The sequence below is a fragment of the Crotalus tigris genome, unplaced genomic scaffold (genome assembly GCF_016545835.1).
Source record: "Crotalus tigris isolate CLP2741 ecotype Arizona unplaced genomic scaffold, ASM1654583v1 scf7180000018371.15429387391:27106975, whole genome shotgun sequence".
NCBI classification, from domain to species: domain Eukaryota; kingdom Metazoa; phylum Chordata; class Lepidosauria; order Squamata; family Viperidae; genus Crotalus; species Crotalus tigris.
Window position 1 is genome coordinate 16820015 of NW_024096970.1, and position 26780 is coordinate 16846794.

Sequence of the window (26780 nt, forward strand, 5' to 3'; positions counted from 1 at the left end):
CCAGATTGCAGCCAGGAAGGGATTGGAGGCATGTGAATGCATGCTAGTCTGGCCATTTTGGAGCTGGTCCAGAAGCAAAGGGAGTCATTTTCACCCCACCCAATCGCTTCGGGGCTTTGTTTCCAAAGACCAGCTTCTGGCTGCTCAAGGGAGGAGGAAGAAGAAAGTGGGAGAAGCCACAGGCGAGGCATGACAGATATTGGGACATGGAAGGCCTGGCTGCTGGGGCCCTCCAGCACAGTAAGTGGTTGCGGGGCACGTGGGCAGTTTCCCCCTACCTCCCCCTATGATTTAAATTTAAATAGCAGAATTTCAATTTCATATATCAAAGTTTAGTTTACTATTTTAATATAATAAGCACTGCTTAAGTGACAGGTGTTATTTCAGATGGCAAATAGCATTCAGTGGCAGCAACCTGTGATTTCATATAGCAAATGCTTACTTAGTTAAGCAATTTTGTCATTTTAAGGAGTAAACTGTTATAAGTAGCAGAGATTTCATGAGCTATTATTCCAGAAACATTGGTTTTAGCCCAGAGGTATATAATTGCATACACTAAACACCAATTTAGTCAGAGATAACTTCTATACAGGTAGTTCACAACTTACAACCATTCATTTAATGAATGGCTTTAAAAAAAGTAACTTAAGTTATGACCATTTTTCATAGCTATGATATGTTGCCATGTAACTTCCATTATTGGTACTTTATATGCTCTGAGATTATATATATTTATCCTTTATTCGTAAAATACCTTATTTCTAAATACTGACACTGATGTAGTTTATACATATAGTTTGAATCATATTTTTTCTACTTGAGCAATACCTAAGATGAACATAATATGTTCAGAGAAGAGATGTTACCTGTTTCTAATATATCAAACATAATGACAATTAGTCTAATTGGCCTACCTCTAAAGGAATAGGATCCTACTCCTACAGTGAAAAGATGGTTAAGGATAAATCACACAGCTGATGATGCTCGGATAAAAGTGAAGAAAATTGCAAGTCACGCCAATCAAGAAGCAATATGGAAAATATCTTAAATAACAGTTTTATTGTTTTTTGTCATGTATTATTTAATATTTTTTCATTAATAGTTTAAAACTTTCTTATAACATTCTAGTTTTGTGTACCCCTTTTATTGTTCTTATTTAAGTTTTAAATGCATTAAATAATAAACTACCTTTTGGTATATCATTTTTTTATACTTAAAACGGTCATTAGGGCAGAGAACCGGTTGTTAAATTATTTGAATCCCACCACTGGTTTTGACCTATAAGCATAGAGAGGTCCTCCTCCACTCTCCCTCCCTTCCTGTCGTGAAAGGAAAAAGACTGCTTTCTTTAAGTTAAGAGACAGAAGCCGCTGGATTGAGGCAGGAAAGGAGTGCCACAGCCTCAGCATTAACCGATTGGAATTTCCAGGGAAAGAGGAAAATTTAGACAAAAATTAGTTTCCAAAAGCCTTGTTTATTTCTGTAGAAAGAGGTAAATGTTTTTAGTCAGGTATCTGTGTTAGACGTTTGATTTATTTTGCTGTGCAAATGTTAGAAGCCGCCTTCTCTCAGGTTCCTATTTCTCTGGATACTTAAGCTTGGAGTAAGGTTCCCCGAGTTCAGATTTTACTTTTTCTCAGTGAAGTTCCTGACAGCTGATATATTTTGAAAGTGTGTATTTAATTGTACAGTGCAATTGGTGTTTTTAGTTATAGAATGTTTCTTAATTTTTAGACTTTTACAATGTGTTTTGTATTGTTATGCCACCACTCATGCCTGTGAGACGGGCAGCTATATGATCATTAAATAAAGCCAGATCCTGAATGAAGTTTCTAATTATAATGATCAGTCAGGAGATATTTTTAAAAATCTTATCTTATTTAAAAATCGTGTTTTTTTTAAATAAAATTTGATTTTATTCATTCTTGCGAGATTGATTTATTTCCCAATAGGAAAAGAAAAGGTTAAAATCAGTAGTCACATACTTTGTCAACGTTGCTAATATTGAATATTCTTGCTTTCACAATATATGCAGAACTGTCTGGTATTTTTAGAGTTAAATCAGGTGACAGGGAAAGGGGAGGACAATATAAGGAAAGCCTGGGGAAAAAGAAATGGAAGTGAATCTTTGCCTCCAAGTTAATTGGAAGATGTGAATCATGACCCCAAAATAGGGGAGGGGAAATGCCTGAAAGTTCTTTGAAGTGTTTCGTTAATCAGACACATGACATTAATGTTATGCCAGGTGGTTTCATTACAGATCTTGAAACTTTATTTCCATTTTCCTTTTTTATTAGCCAGATTATGGTGGTCCACTCTCTCCCATACATCAACGTGTAAAGGCATCTCCAGGAGCAATACTGATAGGAATAATTGTGAAGCAGCTGAAGCCAGGGAGGAAGTCAAGAGCGGTAAAAGTCTTCCAGGAGGGCTTCAGGAAGATAAGATTTCAGTCTTCTAGAAGCCATGTTCTTCTACCAACATATAAAGAGCTCATATATTTCATGTTTTGTTTTGTTTTGCATATATGAACAATATTTATAGTTTGACTGAGATTGATATTGGTCAGTTTTATCTGAATTTGAATTCATAGTTTTGAGCTGTGAAATAATCTTTTTTTAGTGCAAGTTTTTCAAGCTGGAACCTTAGTAAAAAAAAATCTCTTATCTCTATCAGGGGCGTATATCTTCCTAAGTCTTGGGTTCTCTGACAGAGGCCTTGGAGTTGAAGGTTTTGTGTGATATCTCAGCTATTCCTGGTACTGCACTTTTATGAACAGAGAGCTTTGATGTTGTTCCTGAGATCTGTTGGGGACCACTTTCTCAGTTTACGAGTCACAGCCCTAAGTTCTTCCACCACCACCACGAACACTTTGACCTTTACTTTCCACATCCTCTCTTCTGCCCTGATGCTTCTCCAGCTTCTCATACTCCTTCCTGGGCTTCCAAACTTAACTTAAAATTGTAACCCAAACTCTCAGTAGATAGGGACCAATGAGCCCAATGAGCATTCTCATACTTCCATTAGGGCTAAGAGCTTAGATTCTCTTGGAAAATATGAAGCATTGTCTGTAACTCATGAAAGCAGCAGCATTTATGGAGGTGCATACAAGTTCTAGGTTCTTATTCCCACATTTCACTGTCTGCTTCAAGCTGGTAACTTGCACTGGCTTTAAAATTGAGATGGTAGAGAAGGGATCAATCAGAAAACAAAATGAAGAAGAAAAGACTTCGTAATTTCAATGGGATCAAGATCTGGACTGGGAACACCAACATAACCGTTGGTAGACAAAAAGCGTGACAAAAAGCGTGATTAAAAATATGCTAACATTCATAGGTAGCTTAACTTGAAGCCTGCTGAACATTGCAGCAGCCTTAAAATATGGATCAACAAATCTCATTTAATACATTCATTAGGCTGGATTCATACTATGCTGAGTATTGCAATCATGTACTCACAATGTCTGTGTGCTCTGTGGGAATGTAGGGATGAAACTGATCTCCGTGCAAGTTATTTTATAGCGTCCCCAATCAGAACAATCACACAAGGATGAAGGGCACACTTCTGTGCCTTTACTTCTCTGGCCCATTTCCAGCAGAAGCAGCAGCTGAAGGAACTTGAGTGGCCACAGCATCTTCTTGTTTCTACTGCTGCAGCAGCTTCATTATCTTATGTAATCTTTTGCAACTGAAAGAAGAGAGGGATTAATTAAGGTCCTTTTCCTGAGAACACAAGAAAGCCGGAATAGCTAGAGAAATGTCCCATTCACCTAGTTATTTCCCACTTTCCCTAAAAACAAAAATAGAAAAAAGGCAAAAAAGCTACGCACAAAAATACAGTACGTTATACAATGAGCCATCAAAACCATGCTGTTTCTTTATTAATTTCAATATGTCTTAATATCAAATGGATATAAAAATAAGATAAAAATAATAAAAAATATGCCCAAATATTCTAGAGTAAGATCTGGGCCACCCAAAATACCACAGTAAGTTTCAACTACAGTGGCTTTTGGGAAGCATGTTCCTCTTTAATCAATTAAGGACCTTCCAGAATGCTGAACAAATCTTCTGTATGTTGTACTAAAAATACCCATACTGCCTAACTATGGCTTGAACATTTTCTTTTTTACACAGTGTGTCTCTTTTGGCACATTTCCCACAAATCTGATCTGAAAGACTTGCTTTTTCAAGAATAAAAAGAGGACGTCAGATTACAGTGTTACATTGTCCATAGCGGTATTTGTTTGAGATATTATGACACCAGCCATTGAAAACCTATCATATAGATCATCAAACAGCTAGAAACTATATAAAGAATACTTGGGATTGTGGATTAAATCCTTTGCTTTGTAGGAAGAAAGCTGATGGACAAATTATCTGCAATATATTGCAAATTAAACAATGCAATAATAAAATGTTTTGCAAGACTGAAGCAAGCATTATTTATTTTCAAATTCAAGGCTTCCAGTATTTGATAATCTGAAAAATTTTGAACATTTGAAAATGGCGTGGATTGTACCATTTTGAGGAAACATGATGTATGAATGAATAGATAATGAAATATAAAACAGAGATCCAAGTTGGTTTGAATATGTGCAGATAAAACATCTAACAACATTGTTAGCGGCATTAGAATAGAACAAAAAAACTATATTCAAAGATGCAGTTATTTAGAATAAAGCATAAATTTCCAAAACATATAAATAACTATAAACAATTTAAAATTTGATTTGCAAGTTAAAGAAATAAATTATTGAGTGACCTAATTAGTTGCCTAACTACTTCTGAAAACCAGAAATATTTCTGGAAAGAAAGTCAATTATCAATTTTCTATATGAAAATTGCTATATAAATATTGAATAAATAAATAAAAATAAATATAGGAATGAATACTAAGAGAGGAGAGACGTGGGATTTCCAATGAAATAAAAACAATGAATATAAATTATAGCTCAATCTAATGAAGATATAAATCTCAAATAGACTTTCCAATTCACTTATAGTGGACATTTGCAAAAATAAAGAATATATTTTGTGATAAATATAAAATTGGATTTTATCATTTTTTGAACTAATACTAGATCATGAAACTTTAACATATGGAAACAATTTCTTATATGCCTCTTGTATATAGAATAACCTAAAAAAAGGGAGAAGAAAACAGTTTTGAAAAATTGCCCAGCTTTTTAAATTTATTCATTATTTGTAAAGACAATCACATTTGTTGGCAATAAAAAGAGATAAAAACTGAACATTTTTAATTAGAAACACTATCTTAATTTTTTTTTAAAAAAAGAATATGATTGTAACTTTTTACATTTACAGAGCAGTCCCAAACAATTTCATTTAACTCGTGTTACTGAACTGTAAGATTTAAACATAGGTTTGCTACCAAAAGCTATTAATGCATATATAGTTTGCATTTCAATGTTAGCAATAATCAGGGGGAAAATTCTATATTTTTTCCAAACACAATTGAGAATGTCAACATTCTTCCCCAATGTATAATGCCATCTATCCTATTTTGGCTAGAAATTCTGAAAATGGCATCTTATATTTGAACAGACCTCATCAAAAATTAAATTCAACCAGATATATCACAGCAAGGAATACTCAAAGGCACCTTTTTCTTTCCCTTTATTAAGGCTTGCAAGCAGCATTCATGCTTACATAACTGTTGGACAGTCATTAGGTGAAGCTTCCTGCCCTTGGGGAGATGAAATTGTGAAGACACCTGCCAGGCTGAACTTCCTCTTGCTGTCATCTGGGCCCTCTGAAACCGCCCTGCTCTAACTATACCAGGATCTTTGAGAGTTGTAGCAACTCTTCATATGGAAACTCTCTTCCCCCCCCCCCAGAAATACACACCCTTGCCAGCCTTCAGAAGCTCTATTTTAAGGGGCAAGATCCTTCCCCAACTTCTCCATCCCTTTAGATCAATGTTTCTCAGTCTTGGCAACTTTAAGATGTGTGGATTTCAACTACCAAAATTCCCCAGTCTAAGTACAGTGGAGGGGGAATTCTGGGAGTTGAAGTCCACACAACTTAAAGTTGCCAAAGCTGAGAAACCCTGGGTACACCATCCTGAATACAGCAATTGAATCTGTTTATTGATTCTCACCGTGACTCGCAACTCAGTGAAGTTGGTCGCTCTCAAAGAAGATGAAGTCTTTTCTCGTCCTCTTCTCCCGCCCAGCGCCTTCTGAACACCCGGCCAGAAGATGCGGAGAACCCTCCAAAGTCCCATCAGTAATGGACAGCAAGGCGCCGCAACTTGCCCGAGCGGCAGGTAGAGAAGGCTCTCCGCTCGGCACTCCGTAGCAACATCGGTGCCAGCAGCGTCTTCAAGGCTGGCGGTCGGTTGCCATCTAGTGGCCACCTAGCCAGATCGCACCGAGTCGAAAGCTTTCCGCCAAGAAATATGTGTTAAAATATGTCCTTACCGGTTTGCTTTAGTTCAAAATTAATTATTGCTCAAATCCACTTGTTTATATTCCACTTTTTAAATTCTTCTTAGTGCTGAAGGTGGCCAATAATATTAGAAAAAAAATAAGCCTGTGTTCATGCAAGACCTCCGCTAAATAAAGTTAGTGATTCATCGGAAGCATTTGCATGATATGCTTACAGTGATTTATCCAATGGGTCCATTTTCTGGGCTGTCCCAACCCATTAACCATAATCTAACTATATAGGCTGAATCTGCACGACTAGCTAGCTTGAAGTGAAGTTCAGTTCAATCTCCAAAGCTATAAACTAGCCAACCATATGAACTGTGCAGAACCAGTCCAAGTAATCAGTCTGTGTTTCTCAGAAGCAAAAAAATTGAATGAAGCTCAATTAGTGTAGTGAGGCCACACACAGCCATTGCCATACTCTCTGAATCATATGTGGTTGTAATCCTTGTAAGCTGTCTGACAATGCCCCAGTAGTAGCCTCCCATAAACAGCAAAGATTTTTCACTTATGTTCCCATGGTTCTCTCCTGACCCATCCAAGTTACAATTTAAGTTACAGCCTAGATATGATTCTATACACATAGCATACAGTAATCCACAAAAGTTTTAGAAAAAACTATGTGGCTGTAGTGTGGTTGAGGTCCTGAAGTTAAGAATAGGACCAGGGGAGAGGTCCCTAGTCTGCCATGGATGCTTATTGAAGATTTATTTTTTTTAAAAAAACAAAGTATAGAACGTCAGTGGATTTAAAAACTATTTGTTTACACTATGTAAGAATACAATAGGCTATTGGAAAAAAAATTAGCTGTTACTTGGGAGGAAATGTTAAATTTTAACCTTTTTCCAAATTGTAGGAAATAACTGTTTTCCTTTATTTTTCATTGGTCACAGTCCACCAGAAATACTGGGCTCTAGTCTGGGTATTCATTTTTAGAAGAATTTAGAGAAATTAAACAGATTTGAAGAAATCAACTGAGGATTGAAAATAAAAAAAAACAACTGAAGGAGATTGAAGCAACAGTGCAGGCCCAGACCTAATGGATTCTCGTTAATAATGGATTCTCGTTAAAGGACGGCACATTTCCTCTGAATATCAGGGGGGAAAGGGGGGGGGTTTATTCCTGTTTTTGGTCTCCAGTGAGTTTCACACACCATTGGGTTATGCCATTTATTTCATTTGTTTTGGTCTCACAGCCAAATAAGGTTAGGGTTAATTGTTGATAAATAGAAATTTGTGTCCACTTCAACAATTATGTAAGACAGGGTGTTTTGCTCTTCACTGAGTGTATTTAAGAAAGGCTGGCCAGCCAATTGTCTGGGATGCTTTAGGAATTTGGATTCCCAGACTACATTACTTAAATTGTCTGCTTGTAAGATTCTAAGTTTCCTTCTTCCTCTTACTGAAAAGCCAGCAATTGCTGAGAAAGTATAAGAGTTACAGCAAATACTCCAGCATCATCCATTGCCCATCCCACCCATTTTTCAGGTAAAATTTTAAAACAAAAACATCATCTTTTATTTGTCTTTCTGGCCTATTATGATGCGGTTGTATATTTCAGTCTTCTCCTACCCAGTGTGTTCCAAACAGGCTGAGATAAAATCCCGGTCATCCCTTTTCAGCTTTTGGGACAGCTAGTTGTAATCCAACATAAGTGGAAGGAATCTGACTGGGAAATACCGCGCAGAGCTGAAATTAAGCGCCTACGCCTTTAAGAAACAAGCGCAGCCTGTCTCTCCCTATTACCGCTTGATGTACTGGTTCTTCGGCAACGAGGAACGGCGCTTTTGACTGTTCCTTAGACCACTTGTCGCGGAGCATTCTGGTAGCTGTAGTTTTCTCTCGACTCTAAACAATCGGTGCCTCGGGACATTCGAACTACGATTCCTAGGATGCTAGGCGCCCGAGGGGCACTGGCGCCTTGCGAGGCCGCTCTCGCTCGGTGGCAGGGCGGCTAGTTCAAGTTGCCATAGCGGCGGTCGGGCGGGTGTTGGGACAGTTGGAGCCGGAGGCATCTGGGAGTCATGCTTCTTTCCTGACAACTATTCTCACGTGAGAAGGCGCGGGTTAATCCCGGGATCAGAGAAGAGTCTGGGGCCCAGTGTGGAAATAAGCGTGTGGATGTATGACAGCGAGTGTGAATGAGATAATCAGAGAGGGTGCATCCGCCCGTGTCTTCGTCGCACGCGTGGGGTAGAGAGATCCATTGCCTTTGATCGTGCGATCGATCGTGATCTTATATTGGCGGAACCCGAGTTTCGGGTGATTGAGATTCGGCCGGGAAAGCGTCTTTATAAGATCCGGACAAAAGAAACTTTGCAACACCTTAAAAGGATAACAATTATGCAGCTCGATTGCGTGCATCAAAAGTAAAGGTGATTCATGTTTTACCCAGCCTCTTCCTTCTGTCACCCTTATCTGGTAGGGCTCAAGAAGCGATCCATAATTTGACCACGATGACTCGTAACAAACCCTGTTAATTTCAGCAACTTTACCCTGGGGAAAGCGGCAATTCTGTACAGTATCTGTAGAGTTAGGAGGAAGAGCCATTGAGCAAAATGGGGTGTACAGATTGAGGTGCATGAGTAAAGGCACAGCTCTCTTGGTATTTACTTGAGCTTAAGGGAACGTAGGGCAGATTTCAAGTGAAATGAAAATGAAAAGTGTCTTCAGATTATGTATGTGCACATGAACTTCATACAGGATGTATTTTTGGAATAACTATGTGGCTTATAAACTAAAACTTTTTTTAACTGCCTGATTGGAAGAAGTTTGGCACTTGCTCTTATTCATTTTATGTAAGACTACTCATATGATGTGATTCTGTATTAGCTCTTTGTGACAGTTCCTAAGTGTGTCTGCTTTCAGTTGTATATTCCATCCATGTGGTTATAAATGAGCCTGCAAACTGATTTAGGTTAAAGAGGTGATACTGTTGAAACCTATGAGTTATTCTTAATTTTGAAAAGAGGTAAATTTTTGCATTATTTAACAGTATGCTGGGTGCGACGGGTTAATCCTGCTTTCTGGAAAAATTGTACTCTAGCACAGGGGTCCCCAATCCCCAATCCGTGTATGCATGCCAGCAACCGGTCCGCACAAACAAGCAAAGCCCCATCCACAAGATGCAGGCAGCACACAAAACCATGCACTCTTCAGTCCACAGAAAAAGCTCTCTCCGTGGAGCTGGTACCTGGTGCCCAAAAGGTTGTGGACCTCTGCTCTAGCCATACCTTAAAGTATATGTTGATGTTTGTTTAAGGCAGGAATGTCAAACTGCTGGCCTGTGGGCCGGATGCATCACGCGGAAGCCACGGCCACCCCATTGCCAGCAATAGCAAAACCATCCCGATACGTTGTGCGACGTCACGTGATGTCACGAGTTTGACATGTCTGGTCTAAGGCATATCATCACTGAATTAAATAGATTTTAAATTCTTCCCTCCCTCCCTCCCTCCCTCCCTCCCTCCCTAGGCAGATGAGACAGTTTGATAACCTTTATAGTACTTCATGCTGTACTGGGATGGAAATGGGAACTATGCCTATAGGCTGATGATATTCTACATTTAAAAGGTAAAAATGGGTGTGATCCATTGCTCCTGAATCACAATATAGTATGGTCCTGGTTACTGTAACAACGCTTTCCCTTGCTCCCTTTCAACCTACTTTTTCAACAGTTGTATTCTGTTTAATTTTATACTGACTGAACTGAAAGTGGTTCAGCACATATAAATCTTCCCCTAAGTTCTTAGTTTGACTCAACTTCCTTTTTCCTGTTGACTGAAGTTTGAAGAAGTTGTACTTGAAGTTTCCTAAGTGTCTTTTTGCTAATAGTCTGCTAGGGTGTGGCTTTTTTCCTACGATTATGTCTATATTTTATTTCTAATTGTGACATTCTGTGCTTAAAGGTGGGTAAACTGTTCTGGAGGATTGTGAAGTTCATTAACAGCTTACTTGAGCTTCTTCACCCTGAAAATTTGTAATGGTGCATGTATTTTTTATACTATCCTTTTCACTAATTTGTTTTACTAAATTATCAAAGGTAGGGGTTATTGCATTGAATAATAGATTTAAGAAACAGGAAGGCAAATTTCTGGTTGGATGTTAATGAAAATTTTATTAAAAGAAAGAGCATTCTGGCTTTGAACATTGGTGAGAGAGCTGCTAAACTCTCCCTTACTGGGTACTCAAGTAGAGACTAGCAACCATCTTTCAAAGAAGCTTTAATTTGAATTTCTACATGGAGAAGGAATGGAGTGAGAGCCAAAATGATCCCTTCTATCTCTGTGAATCTATAAACTAATGTAAACTGTAGAATAATGTTGTAGCAAATGGAAGAATCAGTCCAATTCTGTTTCAGAAAAAAAGATACTGTAGACACTCTTAACTGGGTTGCCTTATTTTTGGATGAATGGGATTGATTCAGCCAACTTTTCTTTTTCTTTTAATACTGCTCCTGGCAGTGAAGTAATGAGACTTTATTTTGCTGTTTAGTAATGTGTGTTCTGAATGAAGTTTTTGTTTTTGGAGTTGTACTAAAAATAGTAGTTTTTAGAAATTTCTCTTCATGGATAGGGTTTGCTGTAGTGATTATCAGATGTTTAGGACAAGTTGCTATTTGCTATATCATAATAATATGTGAATATCAACTTTTAATGTATGTGCATAATGATATTACATGTCTGGACAATTGCAGATGTTTACATATGTAAGATTCTTCAAAACTGCTGTAAGAGGAAGTATAGTATGTCTTTGAAAACTTGAGAGTAGTAACAATAACAGTCTGGAAACAATCGGTTACTATGATATTCCTTTAAAACATTCCCACCCCCAACAAGGTCAGGCAACAAGAACACAGGTGACCACAACTAAGCCCAAACTTTCTGTTGTTGAATGAGACAGTTACAGAAGTGAATTTTGCCCCATTTTCCAATATTTCTTGCCACAGTTGTTTAAGTGAATCACTGTAGCTGTTAAGTTACTAACACGGTTGTTAAGTGAAACTGGCTTCCCTATTGACTTTGCTTGTCAGAAGGTCACAAAAGGTGATCACATGAATCCCTGCAACCATCTTAAATATGAACCACTTGCTAAGCATCCAAATTTTGATCAAATTTTGATGGGAGATGCTGCAGCGGTGTGAAAAATGGCCATAAGTCACTTTTTTCGGTAACATTGTAACTTCAGACAGTCACTAAATGAATCATTGTAAGTTGAGGACTACTTGTAATAGAATACATAGTGAACTTGAAAAGGAACCAAAGGATCATTTAGTTTGGTGTTTTTCAAATTTGGCAACTTTAAGGTGCTGGCTGGGGAATTCTGGGACTTACAGCCACACATCTCAGTTGCCAAGTTTTTTTTTTAGGAAAAGCAATTACACCATCTTTGAGAGGTAGTTGTCAGGCCTCTTCTTAAAAACCTCCTGAGAACTAGAATTCACAATAAATCTCTTGTACTTCTTATTCAATTATTCTGTGTAATGTCTTTGCACTACTTACAGGTATTGCTCAACTTAACAATGACAATTGGAATAGGAATTTTTATTACTAAGGGATGTGGTCATAAAGCCCAGCCATATTGCTTAGTGATACCTGCAGTTCTGATTGTCGTTGTTAATTGAATCCCAGGATTTGTTGGCTTCCCACACCATGAATTGGAGAGGGTGTATGGGATTGGATAAGGGTGCAAGGGGGTATGTGAGAGGTACTTCCCAGGTTGGGTGAGTAAGAGTGCTCAAGAGGTATTGCATGGGTTGGGAAAGTGTGTGATAGGGAGCAATGGGTTAGGGAGTGTGCAGAGTATACAGAGATGCTGCTTCGGTTGAGGAGGGTCAAGGAGGTGTATGGGATACCCAAGAGATGCTGTGCAGGGAGGGTGTGCAGGGCTATGCAAGTGACTGCTGTGGTATGGTTGCAAAGGGGTTGGGAGAGGAGAATTATCTCAGCAACTTGTGATCTTCTCTGCTAGCTTCTTCTTTGCATACTGGAGAAGTGGAATGGAAGTTGCAAATGGTGATCATGTGACCGCAAGAAGCTTGGCAACTGGTTGTAACTGCAAATGGATTGCCAAGCACCCAGATTGTGATCATGTAACTGTGAAGGTTTGGGACAATCAGAACTCCAAGGGCTGATCATAACCCTCATTCATTTAATATCCTTGCATCTTTAAATGGTGGCTGAATGAATGGTTGAATCTGCATTTATATACGGGGGCAATTTGGAAATAAACCTCCATTTGCTTATCAATGCAGACACTCGCAAATAAAGAACTTGTATTATACACATTAGAAAACCACAACATTACATTACTTTTTGACATAATCGCCATTCAAATTGAGGGACTTGTCATAACATCTTACAAGTTTTAAAATTCCTTCTGCAAAAAAATCTGCCTGGAAATGAAGCTGCCTGTAACAGCATTGTGAAGCGCATTGTCATCATCGAAGCGGTGCGACACAAGCCACTGTTTCATTTAAAAAACTGGTTCATTTTTAGTTGATCTAGTGGACGAGTCAACTGAAACACAACCTTCTTCCACTCCTCACTGCCTACTGAACTACTGCGTACAGTGCCATAGGAAGGGCGTCGCTATCCCTGCCTATTTCTTGCACATGCTCAAAAGAGGTTTACTTCCAAATTGCCCTCATATAACTACCTTGTCTTTGTATTTGACAACTTTCCCCCTTCACTTTTTTACTTTCTGCTTTTTTCAGCTATTTTCAACATATCAATAGATTTTTTTTACTTAATTTGGGTTTTTTTTTTTTGCATATTGAGATATTTTTCTTGCTTCATCTTTAATGACGTCTGGTTCAGTACTATTCTGATGCCAGAGTACAAACTAAATGAAGTCAAATTTTAAGAGAATCCGATACTGAAGTGGCAAATTTGCAGGAAAGAAAAGCAATGCCAGGGCTGTGTTATTTTTTTAAGGCAAAAATTTGATTTGAGGAAGTCTGAAAAATACTAGTAACAGAATAGCTTGTTAGGGATTTTAAAAAAAGAGAAACAAACTTACAAAAGATTCTTCTATAGTACCTTCTATAACCTTGCTACAGTATAGAGCTTTGAAGATGATTGTTCTAGAATCCTGTGAACACCATGAAGAATAATGGTCAAAATTCAGACATTTCAGTGTAAATATTCAGTCAGTTTGTTCAGCGGTGTAGTGGTCTAGTGGTGAAGATGCTTGCCTCCCACTCCAACGATTGAGAGTTCAATCCTAGGTAGCAGCAGATGTTTCTTACTTAGTGCACAAAGAAAAAAAAATATCTGCTGCAAACTCAGTGTTGGTGTCAGGAAGGGCATCTGGTCAGTAAATGCTCAGCTGCATCCAGTCACCCTGACTTTATTCTGAATTAAGGGCCTATAGGGTCATAAAAAGAAGAAAAATTCAGTTTGTTAGAAATCCTTGCTCTTTCAAAAATAAGACAAAACAAATATGACTTTTCATTCTGGGTTATACAATGTACAGGCTTTATAGTATTGAGCCTTGTGATTGATCACCATCTTTTCAACATTGAGGCATGCCTCAAATCTGTGCTTTTTAGTACTTTACAAATTTTGGATATAGTTTGTCATTATTATTAATGCAAGCACAGATTAGTGAGATTGTGATATGTTAAGGAAATGGCAAAGTCTAGGCTATGCGTAAACAGTAGATCTGTACATATTGTATGCTGAATCTACCTGTCCTTCAAAATCTTTTTCAAGTGTCCTCATTGTCAAAGTGAGAAGGTTAGTAATTGGGAATGTGTGTATGTATGTATGTTTGTTTCGTGGTGATATGATACTGCAATTGACAAAATGTAATAAAATTTACTAATGTGAGTCCTTTTCACCCTTAAGATTCCAATGGCAGATTCATCCAGCGATTCTGATAACATCCGTCGTAGAATTGGAAGAAGGGGTCCTATAAGAGCAACCAGAATCCGAAATCATGAAACCGAAGATGTTGCAGAGAAGATTCACACTTTAGCAAATACTTTGCAGGTTGCTATGAACTGTCTGCTTTAAAGAATAATTTTGTAGAATTACAAAGAAGGGTTCTAATTCTATATGGTCAGATAATTGTCTTGACTTGTAACATTGAGCCTGGGAAAAGTTTGTTTGTTTAATCAGATTCTTAGTAGTTTATTTAATAGTAGTTGAGCACTCCTTCCCATACCTTAGCCTCTATGCATCCATAAAACAGTGGCTATAAACCCAGGAAGATCATCAAGTTTTAGCTCTGCTCTTTCAAAAGGGGTGGCATCCCATGAAAAGACTAGTCTGGAACAGAACACCTTAATGAATATTTAGAAACTCTATTTTGTTTGGATTTGATCAATGTTCTTCTCAGAAAGGCTGAGTTGGAGACAAAACACTAGTTATCAAGGATGGCTGAATTTATGGAGGGCCTGTTAAGGAAGGGGTGCATTACAAATGGCAACCCCATGACTGAGAGACACTGCGATGGTTGAAATGCCTGTTAGTTGCAAATGCCCATTTCACAATCATGAGTGTGGGGAATGTTGTGATGATCATAAATGTGAGGACTAATTGTAAAATTACCTTTTCAGTGCTGTCACAACTTAGAACAGTCATTAAACAGGGCAGTTGTTAAATGAGAATTATTTATTTATTCAAACTATAAATATCTACATAGCTTTTCTATTAAAATGGCCAAGATGATTTATAATATATTAAAACCCACAGTTGGTTTTTAAAAAAAGACAAATTGAATATAAAGTGGAAAGTCTGACTGATTATATGCTTTATATCCCTCTATATTTAGATTTAGTTCAATATCTGTTTTTAAGTAAAGAAAGAAAATAGGTCATAACAGGGAATAAAGTGCTGAGAAGTCATCAGTTTTTGTGCTTGGATTTAATATAGTCATAGTGCATATACTTTACATGCAAAACATTCCAGGTTCAATCATTGATAAATTTGAGAAAGTTTGAGACAGGATTTTGTCTTAATAGTTTCTGTTAAATAGTTTCTTCTAGATAGTTTCTACTGATACACAGGTAAGTGGTTTAACTCTATACAAGTTCACTCCCTGTAGTCTTTTTGGTTCATTATGTTTTAGTATTCCTAAATTACCTACAATCAAGGAAACAGTAAGATATGCAGGTTTCTGAATACTGCCACATTATTCAACATGATTATAGTTAGGCAGACTATGAAGTTAATTGATTAGAGCAGCATTTCTCAATAGTGACAACTTTATGTGTGGACTTCAACTCCCAGAATTCCCTAGCCACTGCTGACTGAGGAATTCTGGGAACTGCCCCACACATCATAAAGTTGCCAAGGTCAAGAAACATTGGGTTAGAGCAAATACAAATGTACTGTAATACACTTTTGACAGCTGTATTGAAGTGGATCTCTTAGAATCCTAGGAGGAGGCATTGTATTAATAATTGTAAGAAAGTTGAATAAATATGTACAACACAAATATCAGTGGGTACTAAACTGGTTGTGACTTTAAGGATACACATTTGGTAAGAAAAGCACACAAACTACGTATTTTGAATATTGACCTCCCCCACTTAACCCTCATTTCACATTCAGTATTTAGAGGTTGGATTATAGTTTACCGTAATTATGTTTTCCTCTCATATTTAAAGGATGCAAATTGGAATTTAAGACACGTGGATCAGATGTTGGGCCAATATCGAGAGTATAACAATGAGCAGGCAGCAACAATTGCAAATGTAAGCAGCTATTGGTTGAATTTAATAATTAGAATCCGTAAAAATGTAAAATTCCTGTTTCTGTTCTATTCTCTAGTGCATTTTGAAGGAAAATTATTTTCTACCTAACCAGTTGCCATTTTCATATAGCTTAAAGAAAATTTGGAAGAGTCCCTGGGCCAATTAAAGAACCAACGACTGTTGAGAAATTCTGGAGTAAGAAGCGCATCTCTTTCAAGCTTGTATGCAAGTGACCTGGATGGTGGAACTCCAGGTATTATTTAATGAACCTCATGCTGAAATAATACGCTCATTTATCTGTGGGTGAATAGACATTTTAAATAGAACGTTTGAATAGAGCTTTATAGTTTCATGAATATAGCAAAATCTTTATTGATTAGTTTTGCTTTGTAGTAGCTATTGTGAATAATGTATACCTGTAAGTATGGTGGAAAATATAATGTTTGAGCAGATTAATACTAGTATCTTGGCAGATTCATAGAAAAATAGACAGCCCTTCAGATATGAATTATATGTCAGGAGAAATTTGTGCTGATTTTCCTATCTTTTTTCTGTGAAGAAGGTCATCATTTCAAGCCTACCTCTCCTCTCAGAGATTACAGTGCAACACTAGGTACCAGGCAACGACGGTCTAGGTCTGCTGTTCGATTTGTTGATCAGCGAGGTAACTTGGACCAGGTGAGTAGGTATTCTTAAAAGCATATAGGCTCATGTTTTTCCGTAACCATTTTTTTCAAATCCTTTTACTTAGTGAAGTTATAATTCAACTATTAGGTTGTTGATGTAGACTTTGAGAATTATTGTATATCTGTGAAGTTCTTGGTTGTTTGCTTGCAGATGTTTCATTACCCAACTAGATAACATCCGTGTGAGTGAGCATGGGAATTGATATATAGTAGCTTGCCCCAGCAGTTTTGGTGGGGATGTGGTGTCCTCTTTGGTGGTTCTTTGATTGGATCATTGTTTTCTGCATGACGTTTATCTGATGTTAATCCTTGCTTGCTGAAGGGGATATGCTCTAATTGATTTGTTTCATTCCTAATTTTATATTATCCCATTTCAATGGTACATAAAACTATTTATCTAAATGTGTCTGTTGATAGCTGACTTGTCTGAGTGCCAGGCTTCCAGGAATTCCCTAGCATTTTGGATTTGGCTAGATGTAAGATGGTAATATTAACTCAGTTGACACTATGGCTGAGTCTATCCATGTGTTGAGAAATGAAGGATTTTTTTTCTCCTTCATCTAACTGCTATTTGGTGTTTATGTTGCACTCTGTTAATCTTCTGACTGTCTCTCCTATACGGTAACTGTTAGAAGGTTTCAATTGTATGTTGTAGATCAGGGGTCCTCAACCTTGGCAACTTTAAGACTTGTGGACTTCAACTCCCAGAATTCCTCAGCCAGGTTGAAGACCCCTGTTGTAGATGACTCCTGTTTGCTTTTTTCTTCCTGGGCTAGTGGGACTTTGTATATGTTTTCAGGAAAATTGCTCCATGTTAATAATCACAATCATATGAAGAAAAGAAAGCAAACTTAAACTGCACTAAAGCATCAACATTTTAAAATTTGTGCCTTATTTTGCATTTCAAAATAAAACAGCTTATGGCAATTAGTACTTTTAAGCTTATGTGGAATTGATGCAGTATTTTCTAATATGCTGCTATTACTACTGTGTTCTAAAAATGTACCATCTTAAGGAGAGAAGACAAATTCTTCTCAAAGATGAACCATTAAAACGGTTTTTCTATGTTGCGTAATACTATACATACTGAATAACACATTTGTACCCAGTATGTTTTTAATTTTAGTGCTTTGTCCTAAGCTTATTAAAAATAATTGCTTAAATGTAGTTTTCCGGAATGCAAGTGGTGAAATGTTTAGATAATAACTAAGCAAACCACAATTAATAGTAATTTTAAAGCTTTTAAATGTGATACTACATTTTATCAGTGCAATCCAATACATTTATTATGTAATATATAGGAATAATTGCGTATAAAACTACTGTAATCTAAGAACTACTTGCACTACTATTTTGAGTAATGTTTACTGCTGTTACTATTTGCAAGTTCTTTTTTTAGAGAGTAAAAACGGATTTTGGCTAATGGCTTTTCATTAAATGAGCTGTGGAATAACTAGTGTATTTTAAAATGTTCAAAACAGTCAATGCTAATATGATAAGATTCTTTTGAAATTTATCAATCTAAGAATAACATAACAAGACAGTTGAACAGAGATGAGAGAAATTTACAACAGTAAGCATCAAAAATATAATAAAATATAGTTTAAGAAGAGTGTTTTAAGACACTCTTGAGTGAATAATATTTACTACCTTAAATCTAGCAGATATTCAAAAAGTAGTGCCAGTAATTGGAAAAAGAATAACATGTTGAAAAAAAAGTAATGCATTTTTTTAGAGTAAAGGAAAAACTTGAGTGTAAAAAATCTGTAGGATATTAAGTAATTCCAAAAAACCCCTAAATACTAAAATATTTCAATAAATTTTGCCCTGAACTAGTTACACAGGATTGATCCAGGTCCTTTGATTTAATTTGAATAGATCTTAATATACAAAGTTGCAAAAATCTAATAATTATGTACTTTCTAATGATTGTTATTATAGCTGTTTTGTAGCTTTCAGTATTTTGAAAAGTGTACTGGAAAATATTCTGAATATATCTGATGGAACAGCTAATTATGTACTGTATGTCTTCATACTGCAGCTGCATTCTTTACATCAGTCACTTAGAGATCTCAGCAGTGAACAAATTCGCTTAGGAGAAGACCTCACCAGAGAACTTTCAAGAAGAAATCGGTATGAAATGAAAGTGTGTCTCTGGTTGCTGGAGAATCTTGAATATTTAACACTGAGAACAAATATTTGATGTTTGAAGGTTCTGTTAAGTAATTGCATTGTATTACATTATATGTTATTTTTATTGTATCTGCCTAATAACAGGAGCTCTCTGGCACATTACAAAAGTTATGAAAATATTTAAAAATCCAATAAAAGTAATAAAATGATATGTATCAAAGCTATTTTCCCAATGTAATGTGGGCACTTATTAAAATAAAGCATACAAAGGTGCCTTGTTGAAGAGGAATAATATAGCAAGGTATGGAAAAATACTAAGTGGCTGCGAAGTTACCTTCCTTGGGAAGGCATTTTTTAAATTGGAACTATACAGCTTGAAAATCCTTTCCCTTGTAGGACTGTGTCCTTTATAAAACTCCTCCATAATTTCACTTGGCAGTCTGGGAAAGAGCCATTGATAGAGTGCATGGAGAGATGCATATGAGAGATATTCCTTGCTATACTGATTCCAAAATATTGAGAGCTTTAATAGTCATCACAGCTATCTTGAATAGAGTCTATAAACAAACTGTAGAAATCAATCACTAAAAAAACTAGTCTTGCTTCAGTATTGGTGCCATGACTATAAATACCATTTTCTGGCCTCAGTCACCTTAGTTCATGAAAATGGGACACTACTAGTAATTTCTCCCAGGTGGACTTTGGTCAGAAAAGGCAGTCTTGTCGGTATTCAAGCACCAAGCCATAAAATGGGTATTCAGGCGCCAAGCCGTAAAGAACTTACAAGTTAAAACTAAGACTTTGAATTGTACCCAAACCTATTAGCAATTAATACAGGGCACATAATACAAGTGCAATATACAAATGATAATGAGCACCTTCTAACACAGGGGTCCCCAACCCTTGATCCGTGGACCAGTACTCGGCTGTGACATGCCAGCAACTGGTCTGCACAGACAAGCAAAGCCATATCTGTGGGATGCAGGCAGCACACAAAATCATGCTCCCTCTGGTCCACGGAAAAACCTCTCTCCACGGAACCTGTCCCTGGTGCCCAAAAGGTTGGGGACCTCTGTTCTAACAGTTCTAGGTAGTTCAGAACAAAGTTAAGCCACCTATCTGCTTCTTCACCTAGTTTATACTATAAACTTCAATTGTTTGTTGTACTTCCATTCTATTAGGGTTCCTTCTCATTAGAGCAGTGGTTCTCAACCTGTGGGTCGGGACCCCATTTGGGATCGAACGACCATTTCACAGGGGTCGCCAGACAACGCAGTCCGCCATTTTTTCCCCCTTTTCCTTAGCTGTGCTACTTCCTTTTATTCTATTGGCTTTTGAAAGCCAATAGAATAGACTCTCTTGAATAGAGTCTAATTCTATTGGATTTCAAAAGCCAGTAGGAATTGTCCAGGCTGTCTTTGCCCTGCTGAGCCCACCAAAAGTCCCATTCTGCAAACAGTGTTGCACCAGTTGAGTAGTCCTCGACTTATGACCGGTTGGGGGGGTTGCGACATTAAAAAGGTTGAGAACCACTGCATTAGAGGAAAGAAAAAAACAAAACAAACCCTGTTCTAAAACAGTAACATATTCTGAAAATAAGAAGTTACTACAATTTTGTAATAAAGATAGAAACTAGTTTGCTTAATGTAGTACATAGTATAATTTCTTTGTTTTATTCTAAGAAATGATGCTGAAATGAAAAAAAGATTAGAAGATATATCTGGCAGACTTGATGAATCACAAAGACAGGAATTGGTGAGTGTATTGAAAAATCAACAATATTTCTTAAATAGATTTTGGATTTGGATTTTTTAAATCTATCTGCCTGCCTGCCTGGCTGCCTGCCTATCTGCCTATCTATCATTGTTGTAGAGTCTGTCTGTCTGTCTGTCTGTCTGTCTGTCTGTCTGTCTGTCTGTCTGTCTGTCTGTCTATCTATCTATCTATCTATCTATCTATCTATCTATCTATCTATCTATCTAGTATCTATCTAGTGTCTGTCTGTCTGTCTGTCTATCTATCTATCTATCTATCTATCTATCTATCTATCTATCTATCTATCTATCTATCTATCTAATATGGAGTGCTAGAAAAAAATTCAGGGACTACTGTATTTCTGAGCTGAAACCTCTTAGACTTTAGGAAGAATTTAATGTGGTTGTATATTTTTCTGTATAAAAATACCACCTTTTCTTGAATTTTATCTGAATTAAATTTGGGAGCTATTTTCTAATGTTTGCATTAACTCTTTAAATATCTGAAGAGGAGTCAAGTCCCATATAAATATAGATGCTTAAATCTTTAGATGGCTTCTGTTTTCAGAAGGTTTGTATTATAGCTGTTCTTCAGATTCCTATCTGAAATTAAATTCTAAAGCAGATGAGAATATTTCAGAATAGAAACCTACCCTGTTTTGAATCTGGATTCCATCTGACAGTGATGTCACTGTAACAGTCATAGCAAAAGACAATAATTTTTTACTTTTATAAATCAATATGGCAAGGGAAGAGAAGGGAGTATGAAATTTAGGTTGAGAAGTTCCAGTGACACTGGAATGAGACAACTTTTATGATCCTGATGCTTCAGTTACTTTGGTGTGGAAGTTGGTAGAGAGATATTAAAAGAAACATAATTAGATTTACTGTACATTGCAATTGTCATTGTCTATTTTCTTCTCTGGAGTTATTGAATGCTAATGAACTAGATTAAACATTTATTATTTTAGTTTATTATTAGAAGATAATACTGTTAATAATCATTTGTATATAAATTTGTATTAATCTATATCAAGTCCAAGAATCAGTTCTACAGGAAAGGAGCTACATTTCTTATGAGCATACCTTTCCTTGCACAATACTTTCTGAGCCTGAGTTTTTGAATGTGTTCTCATTATATGAGCTATTTCAACATTTATACTAGTCTGTCCCCATGTACAAATAATACAGGGGTTTAAAAATAACTAGACAACCCATGCCTTTTTGGGTCATCCTTTCATATTTCCTTATTAGATTCTTCAGTGCTTTCAACAGGGACTGAACTTTTAATGTATTGCCTTCAAAAGAAAAGCTGGGACAAATTCAGATGTATCTACCTTGAAAATAGCCTATGTTGAATTGTATAGCACAATCAAACATCAGTACAAGAAATGTTTTATGGCATCTTGTATTATGTCATAACATATTTTGTTTTAATTTTTGTGTCATAAAAAGTTTGTAAAATTTGCCAAATTTCAGTTCATGGATCCCAGATTTTGGACACATTCTCTAAGTCCATTTAAAGCGCCTTGGTTCAAAAATTATTGCCCCATGATGCACATTGTTGCCCCATTAAAGGTCACAGAAACTGGAGTTTTAGTAATAAATAGATTTTTTAAAGCTTGACATTTGTTGCACTATGTGAAGTGCAGCACATGTTGTCCCTTCATAACAATCAAATTTTCATCTGTTTCTGGTCAAATATAGCCATTTATACTTTTTCCTATTGTACTTATGGAGTTATATAAGTTTCTTTTTCTGAGTGGGGGATTTAGTCAAATGAGTAGAGAAAGTAGATCAAGATGTTGTAGTGCTACATCCAGCCCTTGGAGTAAAGCAAACCCATTCTGTTAGTGGGCATCACTTGTGGCAAGGGAAGACTGACTCTTATTGCTAGTTTTACTATGGCTGGAATCCTATGGACCCATTATCAGTTATCAGTAATTGTTTTTTGTTCTTATAGCAGTTGAAGAAAATTGTGAACACACAAGAACCAGCTTCATTTTTCCCTGTTATTTGTAATTTAGGTAAGGGACTAGTTTCTTTTTCATCCATGCAAGACTAATTATGCAAGTGTCATTCAGCTAAGCATACAAACTGATCCCTCTCCCTTTTTGCTGATTTCAGAAGAATGTGGAATACAGTACATTGATATATGGCCAGATTGCTTTACTATTCAGTTACTATTACTATATTTCTATTCTTTAACTATTCCTAAGAGTGTAGTTACTATTAAATTCCCCATAGGGTTAATCAAGAGCTTCAATTAGAATGTGGCTATCAGTCTTTGACAATCTTCATGGACCTTATGGTCCTCTTCTCTATCTTTGGGCACCTATGCTTGGTGGATTGATCTCACTCAGTTCGGTGTTCCCTGTGCAGTAACCTCTCTGCCAGTCTGTCTTTGATGATTTTAAATCACTGAGGAACTAATATTTCATCAGGAGTCTGCAACTGTATAATTAAATGTTTGTTTGCTAGTCATTTTACTTCCTCTTCTTCTTCCTCCTGCCAGTCCAACAACTCTTTTCCTGCCAGCTTTTTAGTCCATTTAAATTTCCTTTCCTTTCTCATTAGAAATATTGCGTATGTGGAAAAAAAACCACCTTCTGTTTCGTCTCACCTCTTTTCCATCCTCAGGTTGCAAGTATGTATGTACCGTATTTTCCGGCGTATAAGATGACTTTCTAAACCCTGAAAATCTCAAAAGTCAGGGGTTGTCTTATACACTGGGTAGCTGTTCTCTGAATTTAAAACCAATCTGCCCCCTAGTGGCCAGCCCTATTTTTTTTTTTACAGAAATAAGCACTAACACAGTGTTTCTCAACCTTGACAATTTTAAGGCATGTGGACTTCAGCCAGCAGGACAAAGCATTCAAAAATCCCATTTAAATTTTTAATTTTTTCTTTACAGATGTAAACCCAGCAAACACACTGTTTACCAACTATTAAGTGATTTATATTTTAAAAAATCAATAAAATATATGGGGAAAAAATACCAGCTGAGTTCAGGAAGCATTAGGGAAGCAGTGGTGGGCAATACTCGCTTTCTAGCAACAAAGGAATGGAGCTCTTATTGTGCTCATCTATAAACAGAAATTCAATATTGTACCGTATTTTCCGGCGTATAAGACGACTTTCTAAACCCTGAAAGTCTTCTCAAAAGTTGGGGGTCGTCTTATATGTCCAGTCGTCTTATACGCCGGAATATACGGTGTGTGTGTGTGTGTGTGTGTGTATGTGTGTGTGTGTGTGTATGTGTGTATGTGTGTGTATTGTCCTTAATTATGCTAAAAGTACGAATATTCAAGAAGATAATCGAACACCAGGATAAAATACAGACAAAACTGTTTTAATACACTTAGCTTTCATTGGCTAACTGCCAATGTCGTCAGGGTAAAATGCCGGTGTTTTGGGAGCTTGCTTATAAAGCTGGCCATTTTTGCGCTCTGCTCATGGAGCGAGTTACTGGTCTGTCTCCCCCAATTGGCCGTATTGTTTCTAGCTGTCACTCATCAGCCCGTGTGTTCTTAAACATTATATATATATATATATATATATATATATATATATATATATATATGACAGAATATATATATATTATATGACAGAATGGCAGACAGAGTTTAACATCTTAATATCTTAGTTTAATTTATTTTAACAATTTATTGGGCTGCTATCTTGCAAATGAGCATGTGAGAGACTAACAGCAAGTTAAAACCTTTCACAAGTAACAACCCAAAATAGTTTGAACAATGCTAACAAATAATACAATATGCCTAAGATTCAAGCAACCTGTTTCCTCTTGCAAATCAATAGCAGTCAGAACAACAAACCAACCAACTGAGTTTGCCTAATATCCAGGCTCCAATTTTTAAGGGAAAGACCAGGTCTTTAAAGAGTTATAGAAGGTTATAACAGGGTCAGGATGGCTTGGATCTTTGGGGGAGGAGGTGAGAGATGCTCTTGTAGAAGGCAGGTGTTGCAACAGAGAAGGCATGCCTTCTAGGTCCTGTTAAATAATATTACTTTATAGAAGGGACTCAGAGCATACCTACCCTGTTAGCTCTCATACGGTGAGCAGAAAGAATTGGAACAAGCAGACCTGCAAATAATTGGCCTTGGCTTTGATTTGCCCCTGTAAACCAACTGGAAGCCTGTAGAATTCACAGAGCACTGATATGCTATAGAAGCATATTATGGCATATCCCAAATTGCCGCAGCATTCTAGATCAGTTGCAGCTTTTGAATGCTCTTCAAAGGCAGCCCCAATGCATTAGTGTAATCAGGAGGTGACTACAGCGTGTTCATGAACAAGGCTTCTCAATTGAGAAATGAGTGCAATTGTAATGAGATAAGTTAAGATTGAGATTAGAGTGATGTTATTGTAAAGGGTTTTTTTTCTTATATTAGTAATTAATTGTGAATATGAACTGAGATGTATGTCAGTTCTGATTTACCATGTTCAATGTTTTTAATTTTTGTTATTCAATAAAAATATTTAAAAAAGAGAAATGAGTGCAATTGGCACACAAGATAGATTTGTGCAAAGGCCCTCTAGCATTGAATCAGGAGCTTGAGACCAAGAGGATACTCCAAATTGAGTGCCAACTTTGCCAGAGAATGTGCAACTCTATTCAGAGTTAAAAATAGAAAATCTCCAGCACCTGGAGGCCACAAAAGTCACAGCTGTTTGGTTTTACCAAGGTTGAGCTATAATCTGTTCTTCCCCATTCAAATCCCCCAAGCCTACAGACATTAGGAAAGGACCTTAGTGGCATTATTTGGTTATCACAGGGTGGAGATATAAATTGGATACCATCACCCTACTGATGATACATCACTCTCTGTCAATGAATGACCTCATTAACTTCATATAGATGTTGAATAGAAGAGAATAAAACCCTGAAGCATCTTGAAAAGTAGGAATCGGAAGCTAGATTTTTCTCCCCATCATCACCAACCGGAAGCAGCCCTGGAGAAAGAAGAAGAATAAATGTAAACTGTTCCTCCTCTCCTAATATGGCCTAGAAATATCCATGATCAATGATGTAATAATAATAATAGTAGTAAAGTTGGAAGGGACCTTGGAGGTCATCTAGTCCAACCCCCTGCTCGGGCAGGAAACCCTACACCATTTCGGACAAGTGGCTGTCCAGTCTCTTCTTAAAAACTTCCAGTGTTGGAGCATTTACTGCTTCTGGAGGCAAGCGGTTCCACTGATTAATTGTTCTCACTGTCAGGAAGTTTCTCCTTAGTTCTAGGTTGCTTCTCTCCTTGATTAGTTTCCACCCGTTGCTTCTTGTCCTGCCTTCAGGTGCTTTGGAGAATAGCTTGACTCCCTCTTCTTTATGGCAGCCCCTGAGATATTGGAACACTGCTATCATGTTGAAGGCTGCTGAGAGTCATGGAGGTCAAAATAATTGTGTTTCCCCCACATTCCAGATCTGAAACCCATCATCTGTAAATGTGACCATGCAGTGCTATAACAAGTCCAAAACATCAGTGAAAAGGATCCAGATAATCCATTAACTCGAAGGCCTTCTGGAGCTAGAAGTCAATCATCTTCTCAATAACTTACTCTAACATGAGAAGGTGAAGACTAGACAAAAATTGTTTAATTTCATGGGATCCAGTGATGATTTCTTAAGGAAAGAGCAGACCACCTCCTTTTTCAGAACAGGTGAACCATCCCCTCCCTCAAAGTTTGAAAAGTAATACTTTTCAGTACATTGGAAATTAAGTTTTAGTAACCATGGATTAATTATCCATCCCTTGATATGATTTAAACACCTTTTCCCACAAAAAAGAAAAGCAAGAAAAATGCTTTTGGTCTTGCATCTTTTGTAAGGAAGCATTTTATCAAAACCAAGTAACAGCAGGATATATATATTTTTAGCATTCTTAAGAATATGTATGTATGTATGTATGTATGTATGTATGTATGTATGTATGTATGTATGTTTAAAAACTAGGTGTGCCACTGTACAAAAACTTACTTTAATATTTGAATGAATTTATGTGGGAAACGGTAGACTAGGCAGCAGAAT

The 26780-nt window shown here is 36.9% G+C and overlaps 2 protein-coding genes across 8 annotated transcripts in view; one reads left to right on the plus strand and one right to left on the minus strand.

The window, feature by feature from the left end:
- TSHR (thyroid stimulating hormone receptor) overlaps positions 1–6273 on the minus strand; it is a 48727-nt gene extending 42454 nt beyond the window's left edge. For all 3 annotated transcript variants that reach the window (XM_039351543.1, XM_039351542.1, XM_039351541.1), the window contains exons 1-2: positions 6124–6273; positions 3459–3687 (exon numbers count right to left, since the gene is read on the minus strand). In XM_039351543.1, the coding sequence (XP_039207477.1) occupies positions 3459–3634 (176 nt within the window). In that variant the 5' untranslated portion in view covers positions 3635–3687; positions 6124–6273. The remainder of the gene's footprint in view (positions 1–3458; positions 3688–6123) is intronic.
- Positions 6274–8348: 2075 nt separating this feature from the next.
- CEP128 (centrosomal protein 128) overlaps positions 8349–26780 on the plus strand; it is a 205657-nt gene continuing 187225 nt past the window's right edge. For 3 of the 5 annotated variants that reach the window (XM_039351548.1, XM_039351544.1, XM_039351549.1), the window contains exons 1-7: positions 8349–8506; positions 14305–14448; positions 16071–16157; positions 16287–16410; positions 16717–16835; positions 18885–18976; positions 20659–20731. In XM_039351548.1, coding sequence (XP_039207482.1) covers positions 14311–14448; positions 16071–16157; positions 16287–16410; positions 16717–16835; positions 18885–18976; positions 20659–20731 — 633 coding nt within the window. In that variant the 5' untranslated portion in view covers positions 8349–8506; positions 14305–14310. Of the gene's footprint in view, positions 8507–8531; positions 8830–10244; positions 10363–14304; positions 14449–16070; positions 16158–16286; positions 16411–16716; positions 16836–18884; positions 18977–20658; positions 20732–26780 lie in introns of those variants that run through there. The other 2 variants (XM_039351545.1, XM_039351546.1) reach the window with 2 other exon arrangements.